The 27,129-nt window shown below is 38.1% G+C and overlaps 1 protein-coding gene across 1 annotated transcript; it reads left to right on the forward strand.

Annotated features, from left to right (window-relative positions):
- The first annotated feature begins 4,382 nt into the window (after window positions 1–4,382).
- wdfy2 (WD repeat and FYVE domain containing 2) lies at window positions 4,383–26,721 on the forward strand. Its single transcript, XM_028591080.1, has 12 exons — window positions 4,383–4,570; window positions 7,775–7,842; window positions 9,367–9,440; window positions 10,102–10,156; window positions 12,440–12,590; window positions 14,254–14,366; window positions 15,421–15,547; window positions 22,307–22,412; window positions 23,345–23,446; window positions 25,135–25,265; window positions 25,373–25,481; window positions 25,770–26,721. The coding sequence occupies exons 1-12, from the start codon at window positions 4,434–4,436 to the stop codon at window positions 25,797–25,799; spliced, it is 1,203 nt and encodes a 400-aa protein (XP_028446881.1). The 5' UTR covers window positions 4,383–4,433; the 3' UTR covers window positions 25,800–26,721.
- The last annotated feature ends 408 nt before the right edge of the window (window positions 26,722–27,129 follow it).

The raw sequence follows: 27,129 nt of genomic DNA on the forward strand, positions 1-27,129 counted from the left end.
ATAATATCTCAACTATTGTAACACACACTTAAGAATTATTTCAATTGATCCTCTACAGGCTACACATCATCCTGACTGATCCACCACTCTTAATGCCACATGTCACTCAGCCAGACCCGCGATTGTGCAATACTATTTTGGCCTACATAATTAGCTCCTTGGAAAATAATATCATCACTTCCGCAAAAATAACCGGAAACCAACCGGTGGTTGGCGATAGCAAAGAGGAGGAAGGTCTGCCTGTTTGACAGGGTTTATTGGAGCAATATACACACACACACACACACACACACACACACACACACACACACACACACACACACACACACACACACACACACACGCACGCACGCACGCACGTACGCACACACTTTTCCGGCGTGTCACTAACATGTCTTTCAGAATAAAATTATTTATGTGGCTGGTGTAATGTGATCTAGAGGGCAAAATTGTACACATGTAGTTTATTTATTGCCAGTGTGAACAAATTGATATGGTATAGCCCTACATAGAAGTGAAAAGTAAAGGAACCAAGTAACACACTTTTACTCAAGTATTTTATTTAAGTTAAGTAGGCTACAGATATAGCCTATATTTGAAGAATTAGGCTACCCAACAGCATTAAAGTAGTAATCGCTCCACCACAACCAGCTACAACATTAAAATAATGCTTACATGTAATGCTTCAGTAGGCCTGATGTAAATCTAGTAATATAACATAGTAACAAAACTCTCTGAAACTGGTCATTCTGTAATGATACGGCAAGTAATTTCTTGCTTAAGCTTCTATATCAGTACATTTGTAAGTTAAATTTGAATGCAGGGCTTTTGCTTGTTATTGAGTATTTTTTACATTGTGGCCTTTATTTTTGACTTCTTCATTAGAGTAAACATAGGCTACATCACAAATGTGAGCTATCCTCAATCATTTGTTCTCCGTTATTTCGACTTCTTTATGTTTTTTTGTCTTGATAAAATTTCAAAATAATATACATTTGTTTTCAATTTGCACTTGTTTTCTATGGTATGAGTTATGTGTTTCAAATAGGCTATGTTACAAATGCAACATTTGTTCCACTATATAATATATTTATTTAGCCTTCTATTGTTGCTCCAATTTGATCCCCGAAACATCCAGAGCTCAAATTCATAATTTTTCTACCAGCATACCTACCGTACTAGTTTTAGACCTTTATTCTGAAGTCCAGACAAAATGTGACCGGAAATAACTTTCGTCGTGTTTCACAACTCTTTCTAAACGCCTACAAGCTTATATACTGTCTATGCCTACAAGGAGGTATTATAAGTAAGGTGACCAGACGTCCCGGTTTGACCGGGACAGTCCCGATTTTTAATTGCTTGTCCCGAGTCCCGACAAAAGCCTGTCGGGACGCTAAAATGTCCCAGTTTACACCAGGAGCGGCGTCTTCAGCCCCGAATGTTTTGAGTGTAGCCCCGAATGTAACTTTGTCCATTTATTTTTCCGAGGCGAATAGAACGGGCAGCTACGTGCGGGGTCCGACCATGCTGTATTTATTTCATAGACATAATTATGTCTATGCTGTATTTGTTGCTATCACCTAGCAACCGTCTCTCCGTGAGGAAAGCTGTGAAAGGGGTGAAGTTTTCGGAGGAATCGTAGCCAAATCAGTTTAATACAGTGATGCCATCAACACAAAGTTTAGAGCGCAATACTAATGATTTAGTTTGAAGTTCCCGTGACGTGACGTTTCCAGTCTACGGTTCAGACTCAACCACACGGAGCTCTGAAGCAGACCTGTGGGTCTCTTAGTGTCCACTCTCTCTGTAAAAGCAGGGCAGCTTCAGGTTTATGGATGCGCTCAGCTGTGGACATGCTGCGGCAGATGTGTTGCGTTTGTGCTCCGTGTATTTCTGTAGTTTCGGGTTTCCACCTCCGACGTAGAGCAGCGTACAGCCACTTCCATAGATACAAAATGTGTCTCATTCAGAGACCAGAGACCCAAACGGGGCTCTGTGTCTGTCAGAAGGTCTGAGATCTACCGTATCAGCAGAGCAATCACGTAATGCACAGCAGACTATGGTGCAGGTATAGATTATTTTCTGAAATATAGCTTGTGATTTTATTCTTGTAATAGCCTATTATCACTTTATTTTTCTCACAATATCACGACTCCTCCAAATCACAGAGAACACTAGGACTGTATTTATATACTTTGAATGTGCACAAAGTTTTGGACAAGAGCAGTAAATCTTGCTCAAACATCTGAAATATTACAGTCCGGGGGTTTATTAATAAATTAAAATGAATGAATGTATCATTGAGGTGAATAATTGTCATATGCACATTAAGGAGGTTACTTAACCAACAAAAGACGCAAAACAGGAGGGAAGAGTAAATGATGCCTATAGGCTACATGTGTGCTGACTCAGATATAATTAGAAAAGTCCATCCAAAGGAGAATAAATAGTTGAAAGCAATACAGAATGCCTGACAGCCTTACTGCAATATATTCCATTATGTTTTTATATTTGGATTGTAATCTGTTTCTCTTTAAATAAAGATATTTGCAGCATACATTGATTCAGAAAAAGGTAGAAATAGGTGCATAAAAATTCACCAGAATGCAGGAAATTAAGTGTTTAATGCTCAAAATTTTCAATAAATCACTTTAATTACTTTGCTGTTATTGGAATAAATAACACTTAAAAAAATCTCAACATAAATCTCACACTAAACTGAAAAAGGCTGTTACTGCAATTTTGTTAATTTCACAGGAAAAAACACTTATTATTAGACGAGGAGCCTAGGATCAAAATAATGAAGTCACTGTCTGTGTCTGAACAGGGCTGGCACATGTTCACGTTAAAAAGCGTGTGCGTTCACAAACACTACGGTCACGCGCAAAGTGTCCCGGTTTTAGAAAATCTGGTCACCCTAACTATAAGTGTTTTCATATAATGTGTCATATTGTTGTGTTTGCTGATGTTAACACACAACACCTAAATAGATTATGTATATCTATATGTTTTATAATAGGCCTAATAATTAGCTTGGATCAAAAACGTTACTAAAACATACAGGATTGTCTGTGAGGGTTTTACTATGAAAGTCATAACCGGAAGTGGGATGTTTTGTTGTCACGCAGACTTGATTACTGTGTTGGCCATGGTGTTACTGTCTATGGTTGGCCCCGTCAGTGAAATGTGTAAAGCTACACCAGAATAATGTAAAAGAGACTTAACGTTATTTGCCTTCAACATAAAAGCAGGCTGATATGAATCAGAATCAGATGTTAGGCCACCAAGCAAGTTTACACTTGCAAGGAATTTGCCCTGGTAGCCTAGGCTACATACAGAAAACAATAAATATATTAAAAAGGGAACAAACAATAAAGCAAAGTGTTGTATGTCGTATAAGTGATATAGGCCTACAAGTTGGGAACTAGCCCACAGTTTATCAGTCATTGCTGATATTAGCTGTAAATCCACCATCAACACCTACAATAGTAAAAGTGTATAGGGAAAAAGCACAGAATGGAAAGTTTTTATTATGATATTTGAAAAAAGACACCTCAATCAATCAATCACAGTAGGATAATAAGGATGCAAAAGAAAGTACAATTAGGCCTATGTAAAGCAATTACAAGTAGACGTGGCACAAATGAGTTGATTTTAACTGTTGAAATTTGTTCCAGGAGTCAGGTGTACAAAAGGCATTTCCAAGTTCAGAGTATAAGATCGTGGAACATGAAGCAAAAGCCAATCAGCAGAGCGGGTTTGATTCCCTCTGAGAAGTTATGGGTGGTAGTTTACAATAATAACCCTATAGATAAAGAAATGCAAGTGAGTATCACGTTTTTCTTGAAGAGAAGACCACCCAACACATTCATACAAAATACATTGATAATATAACTCCTTAATAAAAAGTAGTCTACTCTGTATTTGTAATAGCCTACACCACAAATGTTAATAAAGTCATTAACAACGGTGTCACAGGTTTCTCAGTCAGTCGTCTGCAATTCTAAATGTTTAAAAAAAAACATGGTGTTTTTTTCTGTAAAGCACTTTGTAACCTAAAAAAAGTGCCATATAAATATAGTTTATTATTCTTATTTTTTGTATTACCACAACACCTCATTTTGCATGCCTAGTTACACTTGACTAGTCTGAAGCTTTTATTTAGAAAATACAACAAAATAAAGCAGAAGTTTGACAGGAAGTCTTATTTTGATATTATGTTTTACAGGAAAGGCATGGTGTCTGACTGTAGGCGGGCGTGTGTGTTGTCAGCTGACTGGCAGCATCTCTGGCAGCCGTCACAACACTGTGCTGCTTGTTGACAGTTAGCTAGCAGCTACTAGCCAAGGCTTTACAGTCGGACCGGGGGGGAGGGTGGGGGTTATGTTTCCCGGAGCCAGAACCGTAGACGGAGGTTAGGGCACCACCAACTCATGGCGGCCGAAATTCAACCCCAACCGCAGGCTCGGAAGCCATGTCTTCTCAGCAAAATCGAGGCTTTCCAAGACGTTGTGAGCACGGCGGTCATCATTCCCAAGGAAGACGGCGTTATCAGCGTGTCCGAAGACAGGTAACGTTATGCTTTGAGCCGAGCGGCGGCTAGACTACAAATCCCAATTTATATCCATCACCGCTCATGTCGGTCATTGATTGAACTCCTCCTGGCTTAATAATTTCATACAGAAAACAGTCCAGCTATTTACAAAGAAAACATCCCCTAAAGTGTTAGCTGAGCGTATTTCATGGTAGTTAACCACAGTAAAGGTATGCTCTTTGATTTTTTGATTTATTTACCATTATCCAAGTAAACTTAACGTCAATAAAACAAACTATCTGATTTACTGTTGGCTATGATCATTTTTAATAACGGCTAACCTTAGCTTGCTAGCTACCAAAAAATAACCCATTCAGAAGAAAAACATACGCTCCCCTCTGAGCAGTTTGGACATGTGTTATAACATGTGTTTCACATGTTATGGCACTAAAAGCTAGTAAAACATGGTTTTACCGTACAGAGTTTCTCAACCTTGGGGTTGGGGCCCTTAAAGAGGTCACTATAGTTGAAACAAGAGCATTTTCATTTCTCCCCTCACTCTTCCAGTTTTACACTTGCCTGGGGCTGTGTGTGTTGTATGTTGTGTGTTGTGTATTGTGTGTGAGTGTGTGAGTGTCCAGTGTTTTGACATCTGCAAGTGCTTGAGGGTAGGTGTGATCCTTTACATGTTCAAAGGTTGTATGCCCTGTAAAGCCTGTGCAATCACAGTTAGTTACCTCTTTACATCTAAGTTGTCTTTAATTACTTATATTTACTCATTTCAGGTTTGTTTTCACATAGAGCTTTGCCTTGGTATTTTGATGCAGTCACAACCAGTGTTGGGCAAGTTACTTCCAAAATGTAATATATTATTGATTACTAGTTACTGTCATATGAGAGTAATTAGTTATATTACAATATTACTGTCTCGGAATTGTAATGCTTTACACTACTTTTGCGTTACTTTTGAGTTACTTAAACTAAAATAAAAGCAGAAGTATGACTTGGCAGGTAGCTCGTGAATTTCACCACGGGATCAACAAAGTCTCATCTTTATCCACTATATACATCATAATGTATTCATATTATTTTGTATTATTAATCTGAATCTGCAAAGTAACTAAAGCTATAAAATAATTAGTTAAGTAAAATGTACAATAGCCTACTTGACTCTGAATTGTGGTGGACTAGAAGTAGCCTAATAAGTAGGATTAAATTCAAATATTCAATTAAAAGCACCTTACAATTGAATCGAAGTAGCCTACGGTATAGTTACTTTCCACTGCTGATAAAATGTAATGATATTACGTGTAGCAAGACTAAACATTAATTCCCAACACGTTGTCAGTTGCTCGATCATATTGCTGTTGGCACTGACAGGACACAGATGTCCCTATATCGCAGTGGCGATTTAAGACCCCTCTTAGGGGGGCTCAAGCCCTATAAAATTTCATTTCAGCCCCCCTAAAAATTATAATAATAATAATTAAAAAAAAATGTTTTTTAGTGCTTCAAGTTAGAGTTTGCGAAGTTGTCTGTTAGTGACAGAGGGCAAACAATTACAGGTTCAAAGAAACAGGTTTAATATCCTGTGTCACTAATACTCTGCACCTGTAACCCAGTCAAGGATAGAGGGTCTATAGAGGGACTTTCATAGTTTTTTCACATGTCCAATATTTTACATTTATTCTCTATTATAATAATAAATAAATATATTCATTGTTATCCAGTGAAATTACTGATTTAGCAGCGGGGGTTAACACGTTTGCAAGGCACTGTATCCGTGTCAGATTCTCATTAGGTGCTGAGGCCCCTTAAAGGTCTGATCCTAGAATCGCCCCTGCTATATCGTCTCTAGTTCTGGCTCTAACCCACAGGAACAGTGATGTTTTACGGTGTTGGTGAATTCTTATAAAAACAAACGCCACTAAATGTCGGGTTAAAATGCGGTGTAACTCGCGTCACTGAGATTGTAACGGGTATAATATTACTGAAATTTTATTAGTAATGCGTTAAATTACTGCGTTACAGCAAAAAGGAAAACATTACAGTAATTGCGTTACTTTTGTAGCACGTTACTTCCATCGCTGGTCACAACAGTCACAATAAACATAGTGCATAGTACAGATAAACATAGAAGAAACTATGCAATTTAAAATATGTGAAATATATCATATATACATTTCCTGGAACATTTCAGTTAACATTTTTTATGGGAAAATATGTCTTAAATATGAACGAACCATACGGAACTGACACTTTGCTGCAACACAAACAAATATATTTATTCACCTCTATTCACACACAGAATGAGGCATATTTTCAGTTGTGATTGAACTGTATTTTTTGAGTTACTATATAGGCCAACGTTGATCTTGACATATAGGCTAAGCATTCTGTAGCAAATAACAATAAACCCACTATTAATTACATTATCTTAATGCAGTGTAACTACTTCAGCATGTAAATAATGCACCTAAAATACAAACGTTCTCCGACATGCACTCTAACAATGGCCGCCACGGTCAAATCAACATAGAGGAAACACTGTGGTATTACCTAGCAATTTTCAAGCTGGGAAAAGAAGGCTGTGAAGCTTGGGGTGTCCAATCTGAATCTGTACTAAGATGTACTTCTCACTATTAGATTTCACTGGGTGTTGATCACATTGGATTTTACTAAGCTTTAACTGCACGTTCTCCTATATTCCTTTAGCAGAGAAAGCTTACAGAAAGCTGGTTAAATACTTCCCCATTTTCACCGAAATGTTGAGATCGTTTTTCTGCAGGAGTTGGGAAGTGTACCGCATTGCCATCGCTGATCTGCTTGCCAAAAAGTCAAAAGCTTCATAACAAATTCTTTCATGTGTATACACTTGCAACACAAGACCACCGTTTTTTTATTGCAAGCTTTTTTTCAATGTGTTCAGATGACCAGTGAGAGCACCTAAAAAAGTGAGGTTTACCAACCACTCAGTGTTGCTAGTTTCAACCAAAAAATTGTCAATTTCAAATCTCAGCGAATTGAACCGCTTCTGAACTGTCCCACGACTACACCAGTGTACATCTGAATGATAGATTATGAGTTCCGTTTTTATAATGTTTGCTGTCTTGCCTTGTTACACACAGCACACTTTACAAAGTGAAGAATGCAACACTTCAGGAGTTTAGCGTTACAACTCAGATGCAATGAGGGCTCTTGGTAATGCAGATGCTAAAACATTATGGTTTTACCCCACAGGACAATTCGGGTATGGCTAAAGAGAGACAGTGGCCAGTACTGGCCCAGTGTCTACCACACTATGTCAAGTAAGTATTCTTGCTCACTTTTTTTTTTACCCACAGTATCTTTCTTTCTTTCTTTTTTCTTTCTTTCTTTCTTTCTTTCTTTCATTTATTATACAGGAAAGTTAAAAGTAACATTAAGTTACAATATAAACGGGCCTGACTCAGTTTAAAAACTGGTTTCCAGCAGGTTCCTGTTTTGCAGAAACCTAAAACATTGGACACAACTTACAGTACATAAGGACAGAAACATTTGTATGGACTAGACAGATACAGACAGCTAAAACAATAATACAGTTTCGGCACATAAGGACAAAAACATTGGTACAGGACATTAGCATGGCCTAGACCGATACAGACAACTGAAAACAACAATAAAGGCTTGGTGCAGACAAGACTTGGACAATACATGAACAATCAGTGTGTGCAAGTGTAACTGTTGATATGTTTATATGTACATTTTACCTGTGTTACAATGTTTGATTTATGGCCTTTGTTTTAAGGCAATATCTTAAACAAAGGCATGACTGTGTTTGAGTAAGATGAATGATTGTTGTGTGTAATCCAATAAGTCACGAGTATGTAACTTCAGTAACTAACTTTGTTCAGATAACATGTACTTCTTTAAATAGGCCTGTTGTTCATTCTTGTTTTTGTTCGCTCTTCCTCTGTGTTTGCTTTGATTCTGTGTGAGTGTCTCTACTCATCACCACGAACATAATGACTTACACAGACTCCACTGTGTCTACAATGCAGAGTTAACATGCTCCTGAAATTGGATTCAGCATCTGAGCTCCTGTAGGATCATTCACTACAGGACTCTCTTCTCTCCTCTCTTCAGTACTGCAGTGCTGCATGTCTTTGACACTGTTTGTCCTCGTTTCCCTCCAGTTGTGCAACTGAAGGAAATTCAATGCTGCCATCAGCAGTATCTGTAGCTTACAACAGCAGTGCCAGAGGCTGCATATATTACACATTTTAGTTAATTAATATCAAAACTGAAATTGCACATAGTAATCACTACTTTCAGGATTTACGGATATAGCAATTACATTTTGTCCTTCAGTTTTTTTTATAGGGCAAAAATCTTGACTGAAATGACTTAAATATGTATATTATTTAGGTAAAAGGGATTCATTCTCAGAGTTTTTCATACATAAAGGCATCTTTGAATTGCTTCGTCACACGTTTTTCATGTTTGTTGTGCTCTGTGAAAACTTTCAGATGAAGTCAAATTGCAGGGACTTTGGTCCTACGTTTTTTGTATCCCCCAAACCCCAGCTATCTCATTCAGGATATTGCAACAACACACCATTGTCCAAAGTGGTTAAATTATCTAAATTATGTACAGGATATTGATTTTGGGTCTATTTTCACCACATGAAATCAGACAAACAAGTTTTCGACAGAAATTAAGTTCTTTAGAGATTCTGTCTTACACCAAAACTTCCAAAAACAGTCATATTATTCAATATTCCGAGAAAAAAGGGTACATGCATACATACAGGCAGAATGTTCACTATTATTCTTGTTTCTCTGTGTCTCCAGCATCATGCTCCTGTATGTCCTTTAACCCAGAGACAAGGAGGCTGTCCGTGGGGATGGATACTGGAAGTATCTGTGTAAGACAAACCACCGAGCCTGCTTTGCCTACAAACACAACCCTTTGGGCTTTCTTTCTTTTCCTTACTCAACTGAAGACTGTTTGTCTTCCTTGCTGTTTCACTAGTAGTTTGGTTGTATGACACAGTACAGGCCAGTCTATTCTAAGATGCAGCATTTTCTTTACTGTCCAGTTTTTGTTTTGTTGTTTGAGAAGTTTATAGATGGAGGGCGTCGTTTGTTTTGGAACAAGTTGGCCGAACACAATGTCATGACAGTGACCTAACAGAACATTTTCTAGGAATTTTTATCTCAAACAACCGACAATTGTTTATTATTTTGTGTTGGCCTCAGAGGAAATCACAATGTCAGACCAAGAGCGTCTTTTCACTCGCCTCTGCACAGGGTTATTTATTTTATCTAGGAAATTTGCATTTACTTTTTTTTAGATCGGTGGACAGTATTTATCTGACTGCAAAAGGAAGGCCTATGCTTCAAATATAATCACATTTTTAGTGAAAAGTTTAATCTTTTTCAAATGTGTTTGTAATGATCAAGTACGTATATAATGAAATTTAAACCCAGTAACATAATTTGTTTGCCATTTATAAATTAATTTGGAAACCTTAGTCATTGACCTTAGTCACTGTGAAACATTTATGTCCACTTCCTGTCTTTTAGGACTTCATCCTGTCAGAAGACTACAATAAGATGACCCCAGCAAGCAACTACCAGGGTGAGACAGGAAGTTGTGTGTGTGTGTGTGTGTGTGTGTGTGTGTGTGTGTGTGTGTGTGTGTGTGTGTGTGTGTGTGTGTGTGTGTGTGTGTGTGTGTGTGTGTGTGTGTGTGTGTGTGTGTGTGTGTGTGTGTGTGTGTGTGTGTGTGTGTGTGTGTGTGTGTGTGTGTGTGTGTGTGTGTGTGTGTGTGTGTGTGTGTGTGTGTGTGTGTGTGTGTGTGTGTGTGTGTGTGTGTGTGTGTGTGTGTGTGTGTGTGTGTGCGTGCGTGCGTGCGTGCGTGCGTGCGTGCGTGCGTGCGTGCGTGCGTCTTGAAAAGAACCAATAGATACCACTCCTGAAACAGTGGTAAAATATCTTAAAATTCAATTTTCCAAATATTTAAAGCTTAGTCTAATCAATTTGTTTTTAATGTTGTCACTTTACATCAGTTGCAAAATTAGGCATTCTGATTAAAAAACACAAAGCCAACGACAGTATACTCTGTCAAAAGTATATATTCTGCATCGCTTCTCCCCCTTCTCTCAATGCCGGCTTCACTCTTCCTTCGAGTGTGGCCGTTCGGCTCAGGTAAAAACACTTTGGATTTACCACGTGGTCAGACAACACGCCTCAAGTATCAAGTTGTTAATATCGTGGCAGTTATTGGCTTGAAAGTACCAGATAAAGCACATATGTACAATATTTGAAAATGTCTGACTTTGGCTTTTTTGGTACCAAAAAAAGAGACTGTGACAAATTGGGATTATGTCATAGAATAATTTAAAAGATACAATAAAAAATCTACTTATAGCCCCTATAAATTGCCCCATTCAAACAAATAATAACCTCTCTTTTGCCCCCTTTTTAAAGGGAAAATAAAAAATCTGGAATTATATAATTTTCTGTATTCTTGGACACAAAAAGTCTTAAAAATATAAGTATCTAACTGTCTGATGTCTAATGTGCATCCATTTGTGTCGTAATTTTATGTATAACATCAAGCGTATCTTTAAAATATGTAACTGACCTGCTCCTTGGCCCTCATTACTCCCTTATTGCTTTGAAATCATTTAATTTCTAGGAGCTGTCCCCCTGCTAAAATTCCACTATTCTCTAAAATCCGTGGACCAAATTCTTTATCACAATGTATGTATTACTAGGCAGTTTCAGGACAATTCAGTGCTAATATCAGTCCCTCCAGAAAAATGTGATTATGTGATGACATAATTCAATGCATAATCAGCCAAAGTCCGCATATTGATGCGGGGGCTGCAAAAATTGTCGATTTCCACGCAAAATATGCAGGGCTTGCATGATTTTATAATCTCCGCATTTACGTTGCAAAAAAGTCACATATATCTTGGGAGAAAGTTGAAAAATGTTGCGTTTACTTCACACAAGAGCAGCCATTTCCCCCTGTTACCATGGGAACGTTATGAAGTGACGTAATTACGCGACGTGAACATCATCGAAAAGCAGGGTGTTGGGGGAATCGCTTTTTTTTCTCTTTTTCATCAAACTGCAGTTTTTGCAAGTTCCCGCAATTTCATCGCATAAAATTGCATAAATATCCCGCATATTCCATCGCATTTTTTAAGAAAATGTGCCACATAATCAAGGATTTTTGCCCGCAACAATCACAAAAAAACTCAGCATTTTTCTGGAAGGACTGTAATATAGTCTACTCTGCTCTCTGTACTGAAGGCTTTGAAAAACTCTGCAGCCTGAGGAATGTTTGTTCTCTATCTGTTTTCATAATTCATTTCTTTCTTTTGAGTATAACTCACTCAGAAATAACTGGACCAGAGCACAACTGGTCAATCACACGTCTCCCCTACAGCCTTAACTACATTAGATGTGTTTTATTGTATGAATGCGCATACAAGCCTTGGAAAAATTGATTTTTAGGTGAATGCAGAGTAATATTTATAGTTGACATTTCATGGTATGTAATTCTCTGATCTTATGTAAAGATGTGTATCACACATCACTGTGTCACGTGTGACTGTGTACTGTGAAACTGTCGATATCTCTACACCAGTTTCAAGCAACTTTCTCTGCATTTGTTTTCAGATCGTTCCTAAAAGAAGCTGGTGGTGCTGGACTATTGTTCTTTACTATTGCACCCTGTTGCTGTTTCCATAATAGGGTGTAAAAAGTGCATTTCTGTTGATTATAAACTGTTTTGAAATTGTTGACGCCACCCTATCCAATATTTCCGGGTATGTGATGCAATGTGATTTATGTAATTGGGAAAATAATCTTATATGTTTTATTTATGTATGTTTTTGTGTTCCTGCAGCCCATCAGGGCAGAGTGACCGTGGTCCTGTTTGTGTTGGAGATGGAGTGGCTTCTGAGCACCGGTCAGGACAAAAATTTCAACTGGCACTGCTCAGAAAGCGGCCAGCAGCTGGGGACGTATCGCACCGCCGCCTGTGTTTCAGGACTACAGTATCCTTTTAATGCCCTTTCTGCCCCTCCTGGTCTGTTTGTTTACTTGATTTGTCGGCTACTCTGCCCTTAGAGGGCGCTCAATGAACTTGACCGCCAAGCTTCCTGCTAAATGGAGTGGACGTAACCAAGTGGAAAGTGACGAGCCGTCTTTGGTGCTCTGCACTGGGAAAAATCTCTGGCTTTTTGTTATGACAACACAGTCTATTTTAAGGCCACATAAACATAAGACAGGGCAATTGAGATTAGCTTCAAGTTAGTTCGTTCCTATGGGAAGGGCTAACAATAAGCATCAGTCATGCTGTTGTCAAGGAAACGGTCGGAGTAGGTTTCAGTAATGGCCAGATGAAAGGCTGTGGAGTGCTCAGCAGCGAGGCTGATCCATACCAATGAGTCTGCTGTGAGGTCATCAGACTGCTGGTGTGATGCTAGCCTCTACCTGCTAACCTGTTTTAGTTAGCATGGCATTAAAACCAGCGGGAGAGGAGAGGCTGAGAAGTGACAGTTACATTTTCAGTTTGGAGTGACTTTAGATGGAATAATAAGGGCTGTGTAAAGTGTAATTGTGTAATTTTGTAATTGGCATGTATGGAAAATGTATGGTATGTTGAGTAGCTATGGTGTTTTAGACATCTACTTTAAGGTTGTTTTAGAAGCCCTTTTGTGACTGTAATTTAAGTGCTGCTGGTCAAACAGTCATAGCGTAGCATAGAGCCATTGTAGGCGGGGCGCCCTCGACCTGGGGATAAATGGCTTAACTACAGCAAGTTTGAATGAATCTTATTTCAACAAATGCTGAAAGCATCAAAATAACATGTAACGTATAAGATAGAAGACATATTTAGACGAGTGATGCTCATAAAGCAAACGGGTCAAGAAAATATGACGAAGCCTATCATGCTCTCTGGTATTTGGAGGTGTTTTCACGTCTAAATTCTAAATGCAGCTTGAGGAAAGTTTTAACTTGTTTTAACATGTCCTATGTGCACAGCAGTAAAAAGGTACAAGGAAACCTGCAGCTCTTTCTGCATGTCCTTAATGATGTTATTTTAATGAAATGTTCAAAAAGTTAATTTGCTCTTTTGTTTCTCAATTTTCCAAATATGTTAAAGGGGAACCACTGATCTAGATCTTTAGATGTCTTTTCGCTTGTAAATCGCCTGTGCTCACTAGTAATGACACAGAATATCTCAGGTTTCCAAAAAGAGAGAAAATAAATTGAAAGTTCCAGTAATTAGATTGCTATTATTTTTGTTTGTTTTTAAGGCAGAAGCATTTAGATTGGATGGAAATCTTATAGGTTATTCCTTGTGCAGTCATTGTTTTTCCCTCCTACAGTGCGGGCAGTGTTGTATTGATTTTGGTCTGTAGTGACTTAACCAGGTCAGAAGAGGACTGACTAAATGGCCAGCAAAAGAGCTAAGGGTCATCCACTTCGCTGCCAATGCAAATGGCTTTGATTCAAATCTTACATGTTGTAATTCACACACCGATAAAAGGATTTGGTTCACCCACTGTGCAGCTCAGTTGTTGTGTTGACATAGCAGTGGGATTTTGCTTTTCTGTGTTTTTGGTCCAGTCACAGATAAAGATCCAAATGAAGGCATGAATAGTTTTTCAGCAGGACACAGTTTCTTCTTCTTCGACCTTAATGTTAACCCAGGTTTGATGTGGAGACCAGACACGCCTTCGTAGGGGACCAGTCTGGTCAGGTGACCATCCTGAAGCTGGAGCAGGACAGCTGCAGCCTGGTCACCACCTTTAAGGGACACACTGGTACACACACACACACACACACACACACACACACACACACACACACACACACACACACACACACACACACACACACACACACACACACACACACACACACACACACTGTACACACTAGTGCTGAAAGAATTAATCAGATAGTCGACTGATTTGCTGATTCTTCCGATCTTTGTAAATTTAATATTTTGGGGTTTTGCACAGATTGATTCATAATGAAAGTCATTTTTTGTTGCAGCACACACATTGATGAAGCTTTGAATCCTTGCAGCCTCTGCCCATACTACAGTGCATGAGCTACAACATCGTTGAATAAAACTCATCGGTTTTTGCACAATATTTACTCCGATGTTGTCTGTACAGAAGATAAATGTACAGATAAATAAACATGTTAATGAAACAATTAGAGTTTTCTGCAGCAATATCAGCCAGGAACAGCTTTTGTCAAGAGAGAAAAGGAATAAAGGAAGAGGAAAATTAAATCTTTATGCTTAATTTTATATTTAGAGGAACCTCACACAAACCACCAAGGTTCGTACGGTAGCTGCATTAAGTTCACATAATACTTGGTGCTAGATGGCCTCTGTCAACTTCTGTTGTCCTCAGGCAGGTTGCCGATTTATTCAGCCAGTTAAGAAGTGATATTAAGATCCCTGATGGTCCTGAATGATCAATAAAAAATTTTGCGCCTGTCACTGTGGAAACTGCTTCAAAAAAGGAGGCAGTGAAAAAAGTATTTCACAGTGTCTTAAATAGAATTTAATTTAAGTATTTAGATACCAGCTTGGTGATTGTGGTTAAAGAATAAAGAGACATCTGAATTAGTTTTAAGATGAGTTTAGGGCCATGAGGAACAAAGCTCTTGAATTTCGTGAAAGGATGTTTGTCATATTTAGGTATTCATTGTCATTTGAAATATCACAAAAGATAGTATCAGGCATGTCTTGAGGCTCACCACATAAAATCAGTTAAGGAAGAAAACAAAAAGACTTGTGAGAACCAGGGCATGACAGCCCTAAATTCCTACATTTATCACGTGTGTTGTACTTTGCTCCAGGTAATGTGACGGCGCTGTGCTGGGACCCGGTCCAGAGGGTGCTGTTCTCCGGCAGCTCAGACCACTCCATCATCATGTGGGATATCGGAGGGCGCAAAGGCACCGCCATCGAAATGCAAGGACACCAGTAAGAATCACAAACATCCACTTCTGAATGTGTCTCCTACTGTAGCAGTTATTCATCTGAATGAATCCAAAAACTGATAAGTTGTAATTGTTTGCGTTTCTGTTTTGTGCTTCTCTGTTTTTGTATTTTTTTTGGTTTGTTTTTTACAGATTGTTATTGTCTTTTCTATGGCACTGTGGTACTTTACTATTTTAGTGTTTTATTGTGTTGAATGCTTACAGTTTTTCTCAGTCACTTTGGTACATTTCTCAGATCACAATTGACGGGTCAATGACGTGACGCACATTTTTTTGTGTCTATAAGGTTAAATTAAATTTAAATACATTTAATTTAAAAAAAAGACAAACAAATTACATTAATACCTACTTTTTTAGAGGCCATATTTTAAAGAGTTTGGTTTTAATTAATTTTAAGAGAATAATTGGCGATTAATGGCAAAAATGTCTAAGTGGTGTAACCGTCAAAACTTTGTACCAAAATTTTTATCTTGCTTAAAAAGGTCAAATTTCTTAATAAAAGATCCCATTAACTACTTGGGCATTAACGTAAATTAAAGGTTATTATACATATTTCCAATATATTTTAAAATGATGCTGATATTTATTTTAATAATTTAGGGAATCCTGTCAGTCATGCTAGCTTCCTGAAATGTCAAGTGGTGTAACCACCATTTAAGGTGCCATTTTGTTAAAATCAGCAAGAAGACCACATGACAGGAAGTTACATCAGAGAAAAGGACCCTGATCAGCATAACTGCTGCATCACAAGGTTAATAACTCTCTGATAAATATAAATTAATAAGACATTTTTAGGTTAAGTTCAGTTCTTTGGTTCACATGTCAAATGGTATGACCCAAGTAAAACATAGAAAAAAAATTATGTTGAATAAATATTTGTATTTAGTGTAAAAACAGTGTTTTGATTATTTACACCAAGGCCATATGCTGATATATGTGTCCATTATAATGCCTAACTAATTTGATTTTACATTGAAATGTCAAATGGTGTAACTGGTTACACCATTTGACTCCTATTAAAGCCTCTCAATTTTTTGGCCAATCTTTTCAAATATAACTAGTTCAGTTACTGGTCCAAGAGGTTATATGAACTTAATACTATTCAGAACTATTTGTATGTGTTTTTTGTTTGAATCTTTTAAAAGTGGTGGTAATTTATCCAACACTTAATTAAGATAGTTTATTTAGCTTGGCTAGGCTAAGTCATTATAGTGCAAGGCCTTAGTGTTTAAAAAAAGTTTTACCCTTAAATTAAAATTTCCATATCATTCTATTGCAATTTTACAATAATTTCTTAACAATTTAATAACACAGAATGAGGCAGTTGAACTGTGACCTCTAATGTGTTACAAGAACAGCAACTTTAAAATACCTAAAAAATTCAAGGATTATTTAAGTATAAAATGTTACTTAAATATTAAAAATGCCATTGAAAAAATGCAGTTTATCAAATTGAATTCCGATAAATGCACCAGAATAAGTTAAAGAGGTCATATTATGCTCATTTTCAGGTTAATAATTGCATTTAGAGGTTGTACCAGAATAGTTTAACATGGTTTAATTTTCAAAAAACACCATATTTTTATTGTACTGCACATTGCTGCAGCTCCTATTTTCACCCTGTGTGTTTAGCTCTCTGTTTTAGCTACAGAATGAGATCTCACTTCTATTCCATCTTGGTTGGGAGTCGCACATGCTCAGTAGCTAGGTAAGGACTACTAGCCAGTCAGAAGCAGAGTATGAGGGCGTGCCACGCTAGCAGCTAGGCGAGCATTATAACGTGTGTTACAAAGTGACCACGTTTGTCTCTGAAGTAAAGGCTGGACTACAATAGAGCTGTTTGGAGCAATTTGTGAACAGTGTTTTCTGTTGGAGATGGTAAGTCCCTTTGGGGGGGACTTTGGGCTTTTTCACTTTGTACACCCATGACATCCCAAAAAGCATAATATGAGCTCTTTACCTGTAAACATGTTAAAGGGCATGCACAACCCTAAACAGACTTGCTTCTCCCTCTCTCTTTCATCTATGTACCTCTTTCTCACACACAAATACTGTTCACACACAATTTGTTAAGATGTTAGTTGTTTAATTTAATCTAATGAGTTATAATATATTTAAATATTTGTCATTGAAATGAAATTAAATGCCAAGTTCAGTAGTTTAGTGTCACTTACAAGCATCACGTCAGGTGGTGTAACTGGTTTGTGTCAAATGGGGTAACCAGTATTTTTCTTGAAAAAATGATAATGTGCAGGTAAATTTATGTTTGATAAAATGTAATACTCTACTCCACTGTAGAAACACAATTTTAAGACTTTTTACACAATTTGTCCAAGATTATTTAGAAAACAAATGTTTCCAGCACGTCTACCACTTGATATTGCAATAACAAATATAATTTAAATTTAGAAGTAATCCTAATCAAATCTATTTTTGGCTGAAATTTGGAAATAGGTAATAGTTATATTTGTATGAGTGCACTCACAAACAATGTAGTGGATGAAATATTAAATATTAATCATTCCTTTGTGGTTACACCACTTGACATTTTAGGTCCATTTGGTCCTACCTTTGTTAAAAAAAATGGTGAAAATCCTATTTCAAATGAAATAAAATGTACAATAACACAAAATATACATTTTAACGAAACTCAAGGATGCCTTCAAAAAATCTTTTTCAAAGTTTTTTCATTTTTTCATCTGCCCAACCCTTATTTGTCACTGACCCTGACACACTCAAAACTGCTTGTTCAACCTCCACATGATCTAGTCACACTAGATAAAATCAATTTATCATTGTTTTGCTCAAATTGCAATTGCTTTTGTACATGCATGCTCTTGATCGTGTACAACTGTCTGCTGTTTTTTACATGATCAATTGCTCATGTCATGTTGCTCATAATATAATATACTAGATGTATGTTGATTTGTCTTACCCCCAAAACATCTAGACATAAGTTCATTGAATATGTCTATAAATGCAAAATGGTGGAACTCATTGTCATAATCGGTCAAGCAAGTTTTCCATACAGTACAGTGTTTCCTCTAGGATTTTTTTTAGCAGTGGGGGCAGATCTGTCCCGCGGTCCGCCGCAAAATGTTTTACGTATTAAACGGAACTGACCCTTTGCTGCAAAACAAACAAATATATTTATTCACCTCTATTCACACACAACGAGGCATATTTTCATTTAGTTTTGATTGAACTGTATTTTTGAAGAACTGTAGGTCTACAAAATGAATTTTACAAGAAATTCTTCATAGGGAAACCAAAACCCAAAGTAGGCTATAGTATGAAACCATTCATAATGAAACAAATTGCATATTTGCCTCAATGGCAAAGTTGGCAGCCTTGCTGTGTGCATTTGATTTTTCTTGGCTTTTGGAAAAATAATCTTTTGCGTGGTTGAAGATGCATCTCGGTTGCTTAGTAATAATCATAGTCTCTGTCAGAGAAACGTAACTAGCGGTCTTGAGGAACAAGTGTGGGCATTAAGGGCATTAAGGTGGTAGCCTAAGTGGGCAGAAGAGAGATAAAGAAAGAGGAAGCAGACGTGTTGTAGATGCAACCGGAGCAGAGTTGGTGGTTATTCATGTTATAACGTCGGCCCTGGAGGTAACCAGTCTCCGCTGGTTTTCTGACCACGGTCGGAAACGAAGCGATCAGGAGAGGTTAAACCAGTGAACATTTTAACAGCTTATTAACGTGCGCTTGTTGCCCCATGCGCTGATGCGCTCATCTGTTGACATTTCCGAATACCTTCCTACAGTTGCTTAATAAAAAAGGGCTTTCCACATACAAAAAAATTAGATTTTAACTGTGTCGGGCTCGGACACAAATTTCTTAATACCTGTCGGGCTCGGGCCCGACATGAATGTATGAAATCATCACGGTTTAGCCTACTATGCCATGATATGATATCAAGGGCGTTGTACTGAATCAACAGCCACTTGCAATTTAGCTAGCAGGTGAAGGTGAAACAAAAAATGTGCAAGAACTATAGACTAATACAGGCTTAAATGAACTGACAATATAAGTTAGGCTATACGACTTACAGTTCTCAAGGATGCACACATGCCATCTCAACCTGGTCCTTTTCTCTTTGTGGCACGCATGCCCACTCGCATTGTGAAGCGCGTGTCCGCGTTATACTGCGACTCTCTAACAATCGCTGCTGATAGACAGCTTTTTCTGATACCATGGCGGGAGAAATCTAACCGTGGCAGACCGCCATTTGCCAATCAACATAGAGGAAACACTGCTCAGTACATTCCAATTGTTCTTACAGATTGTTGTTGTGAGTTTGTCCAGAATTGATTAATTGCTCTCAGGTGAATCTCTTCCATTAATGAAGGGGATTGGGTGAAACGTTAGATCAACCAATGATCAACCTCTGTGTAAAATAGCTTGGAGGTGCACCTAATGCACCTTCAATTGGCAAGCAAATCTAAACGGAGAACACATAGCTTTGGGTTATTCTTTCTGAATCACAATTAAACTGTAATTTGTTGAAAAACCAAAAATAAAAGCATAAACGTGAATCCTGTCCAATCCCTTGCAATCCTAATGTCACATAAAGAAATGTGTGACTTTGTACTGTTGAAATGTATGAATGCCATACAGAAAAAGAGCAGCCTTGTGCATTTTTCAGAATCAGAATCAGAAAGGGTTTTTATTGCCAAGTACGTTTTTTAACACATACAAGGAATTTGTTTTGGTGTTGTTGGTGCACATCACACATTCTCTAAATGTAATAAACAATATAAGTATAGGTATAAACAATATAATTATAAGTATATGTACACAGTATGTATTAAATTAAAAATAAAGATAGAAATAAAATAAAATAAATAAATAAAGAGCAAAGAGCATTACAGCAAAGAGAGAACAGTGGCATGAAGAGCCAGGTGGAGAGTCAGGGTGGTTTCCGGGCCTTGTTAATAAGGCTAGTGGCGGAGGGGAAAAAGCTGTTCATGTGGCGTGAGGTTTTGGTGCTGATGGACCTCAGCCTCCTGCCAGAGGGGAGTGGCTCGAAGAGTTTGTGTCCGGGGTGGGTGGGGTCAGCCACAATCTTTCCAGCACGCTTCAGAGTCCTGGTGGCGTATAGGTCCTGGAGCGGCGGCAGATTGCAGCCAATCACCTTCTCTGCAGACCGAATGACACGCTGCAGTCTGCCCTTGTCCTTGGCAGTGGCAGCAGCGTACCAGATGGTGATGGAGGATGTGAGGACGGACTCAATGATGGCTGTGTAGAAGTGCACCATCATTGTCTTTGGCAGGTTGAATTTCTTCAGCTGCCGCAGGAAGTACATCCTCTGTTGTGCTTTCTTGACGACGGAGCTGATGTTCACCTCCCACTTGAGGTCTTGGGAGATGGTAGTTCCCAGGAAGCGGAAAGACTCCACAGTGTCAATTGTGGAGCCACACAATTGACACTGTGGACACTTTAATCATTGGCATCAAAAATGTAGCCATAGTGTACATCAGAAAATACCTAAAGAGTACAATTTTATATTGAGAACAGCTTTTTGACAAAACTAAGCATCTTCTTTGTGAACAATGACACGAGGACTTGACGTCCTGACGGCACTGACATGTTCATCGACATAAGTCAAGATTTACTTTTGAGGAATGGACTAGAGATTTGGACTAGTTACGGGCTTTTGCAGGTCATCCATTGTGTGTTTGTAATAATTGTTTTGAGAAATCGACTTACTGGTTTGCAAATGTTAAGAATGATTCAATAAATGTACCAAAGCGACTAAGAAAAACTGTAATATGAGGCAATATTAAAGTATAAATCAAGCAGACTATAGCCTCTTACAGACATGCACCTTGTTTCCTTTTTTGCCCAATTTTTTTTCGTGTAATTTTACAAGTCTGTGTCATGTTTGAATAACCCCCAGAGTAATGTTGTGTAAAAGTTGCAAAGACAATCAATAAGCAACCTTTCTGTAAAACTTCTAACACAGCATATGTCTGATTTGAATGCTGTCAGATTAACAGAAAGGCTACAACAGCACAAAATCAATCCCTTAATAAGTCAGACAGTGCACATACATAAAATGTCAAGCTGTAAATCGGGATTCTGATTTAATTCCTACTTTCTGGATATTCCTATTATCATGATTCATTCGTGCAGGTGGCATGAAACTTACTGATCTTAAGAATCTAAACCCAAAATGCATTTAATCTCTCCCTCTGCATATTTAACCTTTATGTTTGCATTTAATTTAGAGTTGAGGTCGATCATCAAAAAAATGAACTACAATGATAATGGATTTATCGTTGAAGTAATTTTTTCAAGCAAAAATGCCAAATATATTTTGGGGTTTGGACTGTTGGTTTGGCAAAACAGTGATTCTCATCTTGGGCTTTAGGAAGTTGTGAGAGCAGTTTTCGCAATATTAATTTTTTTAGATCAAGTGATTAATTGATTAAATGAAAAAAAAAAAGCCCATTTTGAATTCAAACCGTGTTGCCGTGTTAAAAGTATTAGAGAAATATTACAGGTGCGACTTAGTGAGATGGCCACCGTGACTTTTACGTTAACAATGAACGAGGTGCTGATTCAGACGTGAAACCAACATTTAAAATTGATATCAGATTTATGTAACAAGGTGCATGTCTACAACCATCTATGTCTGAAAGAGCCCATCTCTCTGACTGTCTAAAAAAATACTAACCACTTCTGTTCATGGTAACATGCCAGGACACAAACCCTTCTGCTCTATATTTTACAGTGACAAGGTTCAGGGCTTGTGCTACGCCTCACACACTCGTCAGCTCATCTCCTGCAGCTCAGATGGAGGCATCGTCATCTGGAACATGGATGTTACACGACAAGAGGTGAGAGAGAGAAGAGGAGGCAGCAGACTGATTGAGTGTGACATCCACCCAACACACAAACACACATTCACACTTAATCTGTGAACTGTGACACGTGAAAAAAGAAAATGGAGAAATGTGTCATGTGTGCGCTGTGTTTTCATGCCTGTTTGCACATGTGCACATACTGTACTGTTATACAGATCAGTGTGTTAGATAAAATGCAGATGTGTTTGCTATCCCTCCTACTCTAGATTAAAATTATTTTCGGAGATCCATGAAAAATCACCAGATTAGCAGAATATTCTTTGATTTTCTCTTTTACAAACAAACACATACAGTCTAGCATAAGCCTTAAATCCTCTCCTCTCCCTTTGTGCTCTGCTGTTCTCCACACAGTTAGGCCTTATTGCTTCTTTATTAACAAAGAGTCACTCAGTGTCATTCTGTTGTGCCTCAGTCTCTGTTGTTTGGCCCAAATTCGCAGGAGACACAGAAGTACTAGGCGGATTAATAATCTCTTGTTCATCAAGAAATTGTTCTATCACGTAACTTTCCCAATAACTTCACTTTTAAATTTCATACTCCTACTGTTTTTGTAGGAATTACACAAATACGATTCATTGTATAAATAAGACCGCTAAACTCGGCTAGCCACATCCTGACTCCTTCAAACTAAACACATGATGGACATGGGATTAATATTGACATTTCCATCTCCCTCTCAAAAAAGGCAAAAAGGCATATCTCTCAAAATGTTAAAGTATTCCTTTCATCACTCTTTTTTCAATAAAATTCTGACTTCTGTACATACTATAGTTTTTTTTTATTTTTTTTAATCAAATTTCTTTTTCTTTTTTTTACTTTTTTAAGTTGTGCTTTAAATATATTTTTCTTTATATTGGAAGTCTTAATTTGATGCAGTACTTCATTTTAAAATTGTGTTTACACAGACCCCAGAGTGGTTGGACAGTGACTCCTGTCAGAAGTGCGAGCAGCCTTTCTTCTGGAACTTCAAACAGATGTGGGACAGCAAGAAGATCGGCCTGCGACAGGTACTGTACAAACCCATTCCTAATGTTCTTGTATTCCTTTCACTATATTAAAGGTTCCATAATTATAAATCACCAGACACAAAAACTAACTAGCTCCACCAAACCCTGAATTTATCCCAAACAATGTTCCAGTAAAAGAACATACACAACTCTTCCTACAATAATGGTCAGCAGACGTCATGTGGCTGTTATATTGTCTCAATCTCAGGAACAGCTTTATGTTGTGGTTACTCATTTCCTGTGTGTGTGTGTGTGTGTGTGTGTGTGTGTGTGTGTGTGTGTGTGTGTGTGTGTGTGTGTGTGTGTGTGTGTGTGTGTGTGTGTGTGTGTGTGTGTGTGTGTGTGGTAGAGCCCGACCGATATTCCGATATATCGGCCGATATATATTTTTTTAAATCCAGAAATGCATAACAAAACATAAAAGAATTTCCCTAACATTAGTTATTTGTAGTTATTTATGAGTCCTCACTAAAATAATATGATAATACAGTTTAAAAATAAGAGTTTGTTTTATTGTCTCAACAGAACAGAGGAACATCAAAATATATTAAAGTTCTGATAAATAAAATGTATAAAAATACAAACTTAAGATATGAAACTTAAAGTCCTTTGAACAAAAAGACAATAACAACAAAAACAAATAAAACGGCCTCTGGTGGACAAACTATGCAACGGCAACACTGATAAAATGGTTGAAGGGTGTTTCCTCCGTTTTTATTAGATTTTTTTTATATTCAATTATCAGAATCATTTGTCCTTTGTCATTATAAATGGTACAGATAGTTTGGAAAATGCCTAATATCGCCCAATAATATCAGCCCGCCGATGTATCGGTCGGGCTCTAGTGTGTGGGTGTGTGGGATCCAGAGTTCATGGATACAGTATAATATGATAAATTAAAAAACAATTGCCTGCACAGCAAACTTCAGGAACATTTTGTAGCAAGAACCAAACACAACACACTTGGTGTTTCTGGAGATGAAGTCCCTGTTTCGCTTTCAATTCTTGAGAACACACAAAAAGCTAAATAAAACTGAGAACTGGACCAATAAAGCAGCACTGTAAGCAGTACACAACCATGCACAGTAGATTGTAATACTTTGAAAACAGAGGAGGTTGAGACCATCGTTCTATTGCTAAGTGAGTTGAAAATATGGAAACAAATGTGATCATAAAACACAAGTAAAGAACAATATCATAAGGTCACACACACGTGTTTAAACTAGTCCAGTGTTGGTGCGGTGCCACTTGACTTGACAAAATCTAAAATGTCTTGTGACTTTACAGACTTTTGGTTTTGACTTGGAATGAATTGATAGCCCAAAAATAAAAAAAATGTCAATCGGTTTGAATTATGTTTTTATATTTTTTATTTGCTCACACGATCGCTTACCACTGCCAGGGTTACAACTAATATAATAATAGGATAAAGCAACGGCAGTTTATGGAAAACACAAGTGTAATTATGGTCAGATCTTGTGCCTGACTGATGGGGAAGTGATATTGATAAGCGTTGTGTTATACGCATTTACAGCGTTGGCTATTTTTTTGCCAGCTTTCCTTCCTGTTTGAAGCAGCAACTGTATGGCGATAATTAGGCTACTACTAACCCTTTTTCTAACTCTTGGTAAGAATTGAGACTGTTGATAATCCAAGCTGATGTGTTGAAGTCCTCCTGTGTTCTTTAGCACCACTGCAGGAAGTGTGGCCAGGCAGTGTGTGGCAAATGTTCGTCCAAACGCTCCACCATCCCCCTCATGGGCTTCGAGTTCGAGGTGCGTGTGTGTGACAGCTGCCACGAGTCCATCACCGACGAGGAGTGAGTAACAATCATCCTCTGTTGTTGTCATATACTGAACCTTTGTGCGCTCGGCGTTCTGAGTGCTCACACAGTAAAGTAACTGGCGTTCCTTTCGTGTCTTCTAGTCGAGCGCCCACAGCCACCTTCCACGACAGCAAGCACTGCATTGTTTACATGCACTATGAGCCCACCACTGGGAATCTGCTCACCTCTGGCACCGACAAGGTTATCAAGGTCTGGATGGGAACAAACAGTATATGTTGTATTCATGAGTCTCAGTTTAGACATGCAAGCACACAGTAACATTTTGTGAAAACTCATAATATTACATTTAATATGGCATTATGAGTGTCAGATCCAGAAACTTGCACATGAAACAAACCATATTCCAGAAATCTGTCTCCATTTTTGCCGACGTAGATCATATGGATTAATTTCTCATTAGAAATAGTCAGCAGAAATTTCCCTTTTAAAAACTAGTTCACACCATGACAACTGATTATGTCTCATGCTTATCTGCAGCTATGGGACATGACTCCTGTGGTGTCCTGAGACCTGTGGGCGACCAGCGGTCGGCAGGAAACTCCGTTCACCTCTGTTTGCCGGTCGCGCTTGGAAGAGAAAGAGAGAAGCATATCCAACAATATCGATGTCATCGGGATAATATTTAACAGTTATTCAACAACAAGCAGTGGCTGTTGCGTGTTCACAGTGAGGACACTGCAGGCCGGTGAAGCCTGGGAGCAGGACAGGCCTTGGTTGACACAAGGTTACAGACGGTTGTGGGCATTTGTTTGTGTGAAGGGTGCTGTTTGGTGGGGGATCTCTATGTGTGTATGTGTGGGAGTGTCTGTATTGTATAAGATTGTGTTGGTAGGGTGGAAGAATTTGACTTTATAAGGAATTGACACACTTTATTTACTTAATTTTCATGCATTCCTGAAGCTTTTCAGACTGGAAACTCCCGAAACAGTAAGTGAAACATTTCTGCACTGTCAGTGGATACCGTGATACCCACACTTTACATTTTGTAGATGTGAAGCACGTTATGGAACTGGACTAACTCACTCACAAACTCAAACTCACTCATTCACGTGTAGCAGGCTGTAGTTTTGCCACATGAGGAAGCTATTGGATCAGTTCTACACATGCCAACCTGCACCACCTACAGGAAAAGAAACTAACAGCAGCCGCAGTTTAGACTTGAGCTGCATTTTTTTGTATTCTTTATCCCTTGAAGAGCACTTGTCAACTGCTGTTTAAGGTCAAGAATTAATTTAAACTCATCGAATGTAGTTAGGACCCCTTCTTTCTGCCTGCAAAGTAACACAGAGGCTATGGAGGACAGTGACACTTAGAGGAGACAAGTGTTATATTTTAGTCATGTTTAAATATAAAACCTGTAAACAAACAGACACAACAGCAGATATATATATATATATATATATATATATATATATATATATATATATATATATATATATATATATATAATAAATAATATATATATTTATATAAACTGCATTTGTTGCCTGCAGGTGTCAACACTGTTGAAGCTGTTGCAGGTCTTGCCTGTAGATGGTGCTGATGAGCATATTTAGTCTATCTGCAGCTCTTACATGCTGTTACTTTTCTTGCTAATGGTTGGCACAGGTTGGACTGAAACCACATCACTGCAACTGTATACCATCAGCTGATCCTGGTTTGAGGTGCTTCACATCACCTACACTGTGTGTTCTTGTTATCATGTTAAGAGGCAAAGAAATCACGCAATCCCACACGTCAAACTTATATCAGTAACATTTGATTGGGCACGATTTCAGCTCCAGCCCATGTGATACTGAGGAAACTATTGTGTCTGTGTCTGTGTAGGCTTCTGCAC

The sequence above is a fragment of the Perca flavescens genome, chromosome 11 (genome assembly GCF_004354835.1).
Source record: "Perca flavescens isolate YP-PL-M2 chromosome 11, PFLA_1.0, whole genome shotgun sequence".
NCBI classification, from domain to species: Eukaryota; Metazoa; Chordata; class Actinopteri; order Perciformes; family Percidae; genus Perca; species Perca flavescens.